The sequence below is a fragment of the Otolemur garnettii genome, unplaced genomic scaffold, assembly GCF_000181295.1.
Source record: "Otolemur garnettii isolate 467f Iridium unplaced genomic scaffold, OtoGar3 scaffold00204, whole genome shotgun sequence".
In the NCBI taxonomy this organism is placed as follows: Eukaryota; Metazoa; Chordata; class Mammalia; order Primates; family Galagidae; genus Otolemur; species Otolemur garnettii.
In genome coordinates this window covers 155007-164720 of record NW_003852599.1, presented here as the reverse complement: position 1 = coordinate 164720, position 9714 = coordinate 155007, and the positions used below count along the sequence as shown (strand labels likewise).

General features: G+C 53.0%; 2 protein-coding genes and 1 pseudogene across 2 annotated transcripts in view; 1 reads left to right on the top strand and 2 right to left on the bottom strand.

The window, feature by feature from the left end:
* Positions 1–1842, bottom strand: part of LCK (LCK proto-oncogene, Src family tyrosine kinase) — a 31579-nt gene extending 29737 nt beyond the window's left edge. Inside the window, exon 1 of the mRNA XM_012812387.2 lies at positions 1733–1842. The gene's annotated coding sequence lies outside the window, so the exon portion shown is untranslated. The remainder of the gene's footprint in view (positions 1–1732) is intronic.
* A 2064-nt stretch (positions 1843–3906) lies between these two features.
* FAM167B (family with sequence similarity 167 member B) lies at positions 3907–5643 on the bottom strand. The gene is made up of 2 exons (XM_003801247.3): positions 5286–5643; positions 3907–4388 (listed from the first exon to the last, which is right to left on the bottom strand). The coding sequence occupies exons 1-2, from the start codon at positions 5544–5546 to the stop codon at positions 4158–4160; spliced, it is 492 nt and encodes a 163-aa protein (XP_003801295.1). The 5' UTR covers positions 5547–5643; the 3' UTR covers positions 3907–4157.
* Positions 5644–8653: 3010 nt separating this feature from the next.
* LOC111721936 overlaps positions 8654–9714 on the top strand; it is a 10222-nt pseudogene continuing 9161 nt past the window's right edge.

Genomic DNA, 9714 nt, shown 5'->3' with positions numbered 1-9714 from the left:
CTGGGTGGAAGGAGCAGCTCTGCCTGTTCAAGGGTAGAGGGGCTCCTTTTGGAGCACAGGAGAGCCAATGTGTTCCCAGCCCCAACAGAGGCCACAGGCCTTGGAGCTGGAGACAAGAGAAGGGCTGGGATACGCTGACTAGGCAAAAAACTCCAGTGAAGCAGGGAGAAACTGGAAAATCTGGCTGAGGTTGGGACTCCCCCCAAAACTAAAGGCTCAGAGATAAGAACGAGGGAGTAAGCTGATAGCTGACTATGCCTTCCTGGCCTCCTCCCTAGGGTCTGGAGCAACAGGGCTGAAGCAGGAGGCAGCAAGAGAAGAGGACAGGACATCCTGCTGTGACAGTTGGCAAGGGCAGGAATGGCAACTTTCCAGATGGAAGTTCAGCAGTTCCTTGGCCAGGGTCAACTGCACCCCTATCTGGGATAAAAATAGCCCTTCCTCTTCCCTTGTCTCCTCATTCTCTTTCACCTCCAACTTCCCAGCATCAGATCAGATATGTCTGTTCTCCCTGGAGATTCCGTCCCAGATGATAAACAGCCCCTCACATATCCATGCAGTGCCGTCGGGAGACTCTTCCCTTACTTAGGTGTTGCTGGTCACTGAGGCTAAAATTCTTTCTTATGTGTCCATCTGAATGCTGTGGGTGACTCCAGTCTTTCTCTCTCAGAAAATTCTTTTTTTTTTTTTTGAGACAGAGTCTCATTTTGTTACCCTCAGTAGAGTGCTGTAGCGTCATAGCTCATAGCAACCTCAAACTCTTGGGCTTAAGCAATTCTCTTGCCTCAGCCTTCCAAGTAGCCGGGACTATAGGCATCCACCACAACGCCTGGCTATTTTTTATAGAGACAGGATCTCACTCTGGCTCAGGCTGTTCTCGAACCGTGAATTTGGGCAATCCACCCATCTTGGCTCCCAGAGTACTAGGATTACAGGTGTGAGCCACGGCTCCTGGGCCTGTCAGAAAATTCTTGTTACTGGGGCCTGCCCCATGACTGGAAGATTCCTGCGTCCTCCATCTCAAGCCTATTCTTTATCCTTCTCAGTTGAGAGCCTGAGGGAATCACAGCCTGGATCGTCTCTCTGTCCCAGGGCCCAGCTCTGCCACTTCCTTGCTGAGAGGCTGGACATCAAGAGCCTGGCCTTTTCTAGGCCTCATCCTCATGGGGCAAGGGATTGGCCTTGGTGATTTCTGAAGGCCTCTCTGTCACTCTGGGTAGAGTGCTGTGGCATCACAGCTCACAGCAACCTCCAACTCCTGGGCTTAAGCAATTCTCTTGCCTCAGCCTTCCAAGTATCTGGGACTACAGGCACCTGCCACAACACCTGGTTATTTTTTGGTTGTAGTTGTCATTGTTGTTTGGCAGGCCTGGGACAGATTCGAACCCATCAGCTTAGATGTATGTGGCTGGCGCCTTAGCTGCTTGAGCTACAGGTGCTGAGCCCTAAAGGCGTTTTAAATACTTTACAGCCCATGTGCCAGATCTCCAAGAAGCATGCTCCCAGTGAGGTGGGGGCCATTGGCAGACAATGTGGCAGAGGCAAGAACCACCACTTTGCAGGAAAGAGGTGACCCAGCTGCACTGCATGCCTCCCACCTGACCTCCAGCAAGGGAGGAGGTCCCAGCCTGAAGGGCTACTGCTGTATCCCCAGGGAGCCTGGCCTGTACACAGCCACAGCCCTCTGCTGTCAGGCTTCCCACCATAGTCCCCTACACCCAATACTCCTTACCTGCCCAGCCTGGGAGCCTCTGGGCCCATTCACATGGTCCTCCTGGCCTAGCCTGGCTGCCCTGACACTTTCGGCTCCCCTCACGGTCGTCGTCGTCGCAGCCACTGCCTGTTTCCCCGCGCCCACGTCCCACCCTGACTTCCTGCCTCCTCCTGAGGGCTCCGCAGCCAACCAGGCCCCAGCAGCCCAACCACAAGCCATTTAGCACCCTAAGCTTCCTGCCACTATAGCCCCCTACCCCTCAGCTTGAGACCACCTGACCCCTACATCTCCAGACCAGACCCTACCCACCCTAAGGGTGACACTCAAAGGCTTAATTTCAAGGGAAGATATTTGATGGATCCTCCCTTCTGCCCTCCAGGGTATACCTGGGTAGAGGTTCAGGGGTAGCCTTTGACCCCAAGGAGTAAGGGACACACTCTGTTTACAGTAAAATGCAAGTTGCACAACTGTGACAGCCAGAGAGCTGAGTGACCCTTTTGTTTTAGTCTGACAGCAAAGGTTGCATTGCTCGCAGCCAGAGAACAGAACAATATTCCTGTTAAAATGTTGGGAGCAGACCACACATGTTACAGTGGGATGTCAGCCAACAGAACAATACCCATGTCATCTCAGGGCACAGGACAATAGCTTTATTATAGTCAAGGGCAGGCTGAGAGTAGGCCAACAGCCCTCTCACAGATAGAATGCTGGATACACTGTTTCAGGAGGCAGGCAGAACAGCCCCTGCTAGACACGGACCAGGACAATAACGACCAATCATGGTTGAAGAGTAGGGATGCTATTCTAATTTAGGTGGAGGCAAAGCCAGAGCCCCTGGTAGACAAGGAATTATTACCATCTCCTGCAAAAGGAGGGAGGCAGAACAAACATGCCTGCCCAGACACCCAGGTGCAGCCAGCAGACTGTCAGAACTTTCTGTTATTGGCAGGAGACAAAAAACCCATCACAAGCAGCAGACTAGCCAGGAATTTCCATTTCACCTGGGGCCAGGCTGGGGTGGCACCCATTATAGTTGAAGGGCCAGGTCACTAGTGATGTGAGAAACTCCAGGTGGCCTATATTAGGCCCCCAAACTTGGCCCTAACCCTACTGGGAAGAAAGTGTAAAGGCGTCACTACCTGAGACAGCGAGTGGGGGGAGGGGAGCCCACAGAGCATTGTTGGGGCTTGTGAAGTGGAAGCTGATACTGTGTGTACCTCAGCTGCGGGGGGGAGGGAAGGGGGGGCAGGAAATGGGTGGGGGGAAGAGGAAGCCCAAGCCGGGTTGGAAAGTTAGACAAAGAGGGTAACACAGAAACAAAGGCTGAGAGAAACAAACTAAAAAACCTACAGAGTGACCCAGAGCCCAGAGTTGGGGCGTGCAGGGCCCAGTCGTCCTTGCATTGTAAACGAAATGCTTCAGTCCATCTCCAGGTTCAGCGCAAAAGGAGTAAGACCGCTGGTGACAGTAATCACTCACATGTCCTAAGCGCTTACTGTTCACTCCAGATACCTGTGGAGTGAGAATTGGCATCTCTATTGTAGGGGAGAGAAAACAGATTCAGGGGTAAAGGAACCTCCTGGGGCTCTCATGGAAATAAATAGGAGCGCTGGCTTTAAATCAGGATTACCAGATTCTGTATTTTATAGCAGCCCAATTTACCTAAGTCACCTCCCAAGGAGATGATTAGGATAGGATTTTAAGTTTTTCCCACTTTTCTTTCTTTCTTTCTTTTTTGTTCTGAGACATGATCTTGCTCTGTTCCCCAGGCCAGAGTGCAGGGGCATCATCAATAGCTCAGCAGCCTCAAACCTCTGGGCTCAGACCATCTTCCTGCCTCAGGCTCCCCAGCAGATGGGACTACAGTTGTGCACCATCACGTCTGGTTTTTTGTTTTTGTTTTTGTTTCTGCAGAGGTGGGATCCTGCTACATTGCCCGGGCTGGGCTCTAACTCTTAGCCTCCAGTGATACTTCAGCCTCACCCTTCTTAAGTGCTGGGATTACAGGCAGAAGCCACTGTGCCTGACCAGACTCTGGTCTTACTAAGACAGAGAGACAGGGCCGGAGCTGCGGAGAACGTGAGCAGACATCAGCCCATCTCCACCCCAACACGGGCCCTCTCTCAAGGTGGTCCCAGCGACAGACAACAGACAACGGCCTTGGGTCTGAATAAACGACTGCAGAGACCTTCTTGAGAAGCAGAGAGGGCATTTATTGAAGAACCTGGGGGTCTAAGCTCCTCCCTTCACCAGCTTCTCTCCTTCCCCCTCACCAGGGCAGTAGGGGCGACAGGATGGTGAGGCTTTGTGCTCTTGGGACTCAGTTCTCAAGAGCAGGCTCTGGAGCCTGTGGGGGACTCCTCCCTCTAGACACTCCTCCGTCCCCTATTCTCAGGCAGGCTGGGAAAGCGGTGGCCCTGGAGGCGAGAAGAGCCGGTGTCTCTTAGCAAAGGGTGAAGCGCCGGGCGCTGATGTTCATGCGCGTGAGGCCCAGGTGCCGCAGCGGCGGGGCCAAAGGCAGGCCGCCCCCAGGCTCCAACTCCAGCTCCAGCTCGGCGTCATTCAGCAGCTCCTGGTGCAGGTGACAGACTTGGTCCACCTTCAGCCGATGCAGCTGGGCCCGCAGCCTCAGCAGCTGTCCGGCCAGCTGCCGGTCCTGCGCCTGCATCTCCCGCTGCGGCCGAGAGGGGGCGTGAGCCTAAGGGGCTAGTTCCAAGCCTTGCGCCCTTCCTTCCTTCAGGTCGACTAGCGCTTTTGCATTGGCTGTGCCCTCCCCAGGGTCCTCTCGCCTGAGCTCAATGCCTCCCCGTCTTTCAGATTTTCCTCCACACTGGTAGTTCTCAAACAGAGCCATTATTATTATTATTGTTATTATTTTGGTAGAAATAGAGTTTCACTTTGCCCTCGGTAGAGTGCCGTGGCATCACACAGCTCACAGCAACCTTGGAGTCCTGGACTTAGGCGATTCTCTTGCCTCAGCCTCCTGAGTAGCTGGGACTACAGGCACCCACCACAACGCCCGGCTGTTTTTTTGTTGCAGTTTGGCTGGGACCCGGTTTGAACCCGCCACCCTCGGTATATGGGGCCAGTGCCCTACCCACTGAGCCACAGGCGCCACCCAGGAGCCATTATTAAGCAAATACAGATCAATGAAAGCAGAATCTACAAGTTGGAGCCTAGCATCTTTATCTTTGCAGTGTTGGGTTGATAACCACCTCACCTTTTCAGATTCTGCCCACAGTATGATCAGTGAACTCCTTATGTATTTTACTGTATCTTTGGGTCATAGAAATTCCCAGCAATTCCCAGCCATGCCTATAAGGGTGGCCTCCCAAGGGCAGAGCTGTTTCCCGAGCCACAGGAACACTAGATCAGTAGATAGGATGGCATACTTCTTCAGCAAGACTCCCCAAATGAAACACTGGACACATCTACTCCTGGCTTCTTGGTCGCAGGGCACAGGAGTGGGCAGTTGCCGAGAGTGGGGTCCATTCTCATCCCCTCCCCACCCCCATGATCTTGGGCCCTAAAGACCACTGGGATGAAGGCCTGCCCATCCCACCAGACTCACCAGCTCCTGTCGGAGCCACTGAAGAGCAGAATCCATTGAATCGAAGCCACAGATGGCCCCAGGTGCCCCTGGCCCAGGTTTAGCCCGGGCCCTGTGCCAGGCCTGGCTCTGGACCTGGGCTGTCCACTCCAGATAAGACGGCCGTCGAGTCTGCAGCTGCAGTTTGGCTGTCAGTGCCTTCACAGAGTCCAGGCTCTCCTCCTCCTCGTTCTCTTCATCTTCTTCTCCTAATGCCTGGAATTTCAGCGGCCCCAGGGACATGGTTGTTTTGAGGAGAGTGATAGGGTAGGGCTGCCACTTTGAGATTAGGGAAGCCTGGCAATATTGCTCAAAGACAAGTAGAGAAACTGGCCAGGCACAGTGGCTCACACCTGTAATCCTAGCACTCTTGGAGGCCAAGATGGAAGGATTCCTTGAAATCAGGAGTTCGAGAACAGCCTGAGCAAGAGACAGACTCTGTCTCTACAAAAATAGAAAATTAGGTGGGCATAGTGGCAGGCACCTGCAGTCCCAGCTACTCAGGAAGCTGAAATAGGAGGATCCCCTTGAACCCAGGAGTTTGTTGTTACAGTAAGCTATGATAAGGCCACTGCACTCTAGCCTGGATGACAGAGAGACTCTGTCTCCAAAAAAAAAAAAAAAAACAAAAAGAGTGGCAGAAGCTGAGGGTGAAAAGAGTGTGCTAGGGCATATGCAATAGTGAATGTTCAAGGTGAGTTAGAGAGGCTTAGTGTGCCAGGGTGAGTGAGCAGATTGCTGTGTGAGGCCAAGTGTGCAAGGGCTGGAATTTTCCTGGACTACTAACCCAGGAGCCACGTGATGCCCATCCGGGTGGGGGCAGGAGGAACCCTGCTCCTCTGGCCTCTTGGATGAATTTTATTGTCTTTGCCCAGAAGGAGACACCCAGTTCCCAGAAAGGAAGTTGCTCCAGGATGAGAAAAGCATCATTCACACCAGAGTCTTGGCCCTCCTCCCAAGATTCAAGTTAAGGGAGTTGAAAGGTGGGAGGAGCCTGACTAGCTGTTCCCTGATTTTACCCAGGACACAGCCCTTTAGCAAAGGAATGGAGTCCAGAGCCCTGACCTGGGAGTCAGGCTCTGTAGAAGCTTGGGCAAGTCACTGAACTTCTCTGAACTCTATTGGGACAGATCAAGGACTTCAGGGTATACTCAAAGGAAATCCCTGAAAGGGCTGCCTGCAAAGGAAGGGCAGAGGTGTGGATGGTTCCTAGTCTTTCCTCTCTCCACCCCTCCCTAAGCTTTAACTTGAGCAGTTCCTTATTTATTTATTTTTTTTTTTAGAGACAGAGTCTCACTTTATCGCCCTCGGTAGAGTGCCGTGGCATCACAGCTCACAGCAACGTCCAACTCCTGGGCTTAGGCAATTTTCTTGCCTCAGTCTCCTGAGTAGCTGGGACTACAGGCACTGCCATAATGCCTGGCTATTCTTTTGTTGCAGTTTGGCTGCGGTTGGGTTTGAACCGTCGGTATATGGGGCCGCGGCGCCCTGCCCACTGAGCCATAGGCACCACCCCAGAAGGCCCTTTTAAGGGAAGAGTGGGTCTTATTATTCTTAGTAATCAGTACCTAGCACAGTGTAGGCATCAGCGTTTAAGAAATGAGGCCAGGTGGGTGAGGCCTGTGGCTCAGAAGGGTAGGGCGCCGGTCCCATATGCTGGAGGTGGCAGAATCAAACCCAACCCCGGCCAAAAACTGCAAAAAAAAAAAAAAAAAAGAAAGAAAGAAAGAAATGAGGTCAGGCACAGTGGCTCATGCCTGTAAACCTAAACTCTAGAAGGACAAAGCGAGTCGATTGCCTGAGCTCAAGAGTTGGAGACCAGCCTGAGGAAGAGTGAGACCCCCTCTCAAAAAATTAGCTGGGCATTGTGGCTGGCATCTGTAGTTCCAGCTACTTAGGAGGTTGAGCTATGATGCCACAGCACTCTACCAACAGCAAAGTGAGACTCTGTCTCAAAAAAAAAAAAAAAAAGAAAAAAATTAGGAGAATGGATGGAGACCTCTGGTAAATTAGTTTAGCCTCCTACTGGAATTTTACCAGCTTAAATGTGTCTCTTCCCAGACTAAAAACCCTTTGCATAGGACTTCTTGTTTGTTTGTTTATTTGTTTTTAAATATTTTAATTTTTGAGACAGAGTCTCACTATGTCACCCTTGGTAGAATGCCATGGTGTCACAGCTCACAGCAACCTCAGACTCTTGGGCTTAAGCGATTCTCTTGCCTCAGCCTCCTAAGTAGCTGGGACTACAGGTGCCCACCACAACACCCAGCTATTTTTTGTTGCAGTTGTCATTGTTGGCTAGTTGGCCTGGGCCCGGTTCAAACTCGCCAACTTTTGGTGTATGTGGCTGGCGCCAAGCCAAGCCACATAGAACTTCTTCTTCTTCTTCTTTATTTTATTTTATTTATTTTTTTTTGAGGCAGAGTCTTGCATTGTTTCCCTGGGTAGAGTGCCATGGTGTCACAGCTCACAGCAACCTCAAACTCTCTTGGGCTTAAGCGATTCTCTTGCCTCAGTCTCACAAGTAGCTGGGACTATAAGCACCTGCCAAAACACCCAGTTATTTTTTTGTTGTTGTTGTGTGGTTGCAGGTGTCATTATTATTTAGCAGGTCTGGGCGGGTCAGAACGAACACACCAGCCTCTGTGTATGTGGCCTGCACCCTACCCACTGAGCTACCGGCTCCCCCCCCACATAGAACTTCTTGTTACCCCTGAGTCCCAGCACCAAACATAGCTCAGAATATGGGCAACACGCATTTGGTCAAAGGATGGAGTGACAGGGGATGGGGTTCTTGGTGGTAGGACTCAGAAGTGGCCAGCAAAGTGGGTGAGAGATGTGAAGGGGGAGGGGAGCCATCTACACCGCTGCCGCTTGCGTTTAAAGTGGACCAAGGGATTTCCCCCACTCAGGATCTTATGTGGGAGGAAGTAGGCAGTTCCCAGTTTCAAACCCACACTTTCCAGCTCTTCCACACCAGGGTAAGAGATGGTAAGTGTTTTTTGTCTTTTTAGTCAGCGGTAGTGCTCATGCTCAGGGCTTAAAAAATATATACATATATATTGAGTGTCTCCTGCTACCCAAGCACAAAGTTAAGAGCTTTAGGCAAGATTAATCTCCCTATTTCACAGATGATGAAATTGAGGTTTCCTTATAATAGGGTCTGGCCAAGGACCTCGTTAAGAGATACTGGCATCATGAGGTGAGAATTCCGGTGAAAATCTGAAATCCTTTCCTCTGAGGGGCCTCCTTAACAGCTGCCCAGCCAGTTCTTGTCCCCTTCGGAGCCCGCCGTCTCCGCCCGACGCTCCAGGAGTCCTCTGCTGAACACCAAGACCCCTACTGGCAGAATGGAGTTCTCGGAGCTGATCAGTACTGGCCGAGCACAGGCACAGCTCCTGCGAGGTCCGGGGGTGGCCCCGCTGCGCGGCACGCTATGCGTCACCGCACACCACCTGTTTCTATTCAGGGTCCCAGTCCACTCCACTCCAGACTTGTGGCTGCTGCTGTTGCGTAGTGTGGACTCTATCGAGAAGCGGTTAGACGCGTCGGGGGCGTCCCCAGAGTAGGGAAGTGCGCGGCTGGGTGGGGAGAGGGGGAAGGGTGAGCGCAGGAGCTGGCTCTCTTGCCTAGCTTCTGGTCCCATGAAACTCATTTCTCTTCCCCCGATTAGAGGGGCGAGGGGGCACTGGGCCTGGGCGCGTCCATCCCTAGGGCTGCGAGTGACTCCAGCACATCACGCTGCGCTGTAAGGACCTGCGGGTGCTGCAGCTGGAAATGGCGTGGAAGCGACGCTGAGAGTGTACCGAAGACCCTAAGTTATGCGTATCCCTAATGGAGGGGAGTGCTACCGTGAAAAGGAGCTCTGCTTCCAGTGTTCCAGGTCACGAAATGGCAGGCAGGTTGCAGGGTGGTCTGGGGTATGCAGAGAGGCTGTGGAGCCGAGGGGCTGGAAAGGGCGCGGGTGACTATTCCGATCTTCCCCAGAACCCCTGACTGCCTTCCCCAGGCCCTGTCCTCCCTGGAATCGGTCATCACGTCCTTTCCGTTCTTCTGCGATCCCAGGGGCCTGAGATTAGGAGACGCCTGGCATTTCCTCGCTCCCCAACGCTGTTATAAGCTCGTGAGGTGGGCGCGGTCTTACGGCCCGGAGATGTAGAAACGCAGGGCCAGTCTGTGTCCTCTAAACTTGGCCGCGCCCCTCGCTGCGTCGCAGACCTACGCAGCTGTCGTGGCGGCTGAGCGAGGTGAACGAGGACTTCAGCTTGTTCCCCAGTTACCCCGGTGCATTGGTAGTGCCTAGCGCGGTGCACCAGGCTGCCCTGGCGCACAGCGCCGGCTTCCGCAAGGGAGGCCGTTTCCCGGCGCTTAGCTACCACCACGCTCCCAGCGGAACCGTGAGCCCCGCCCC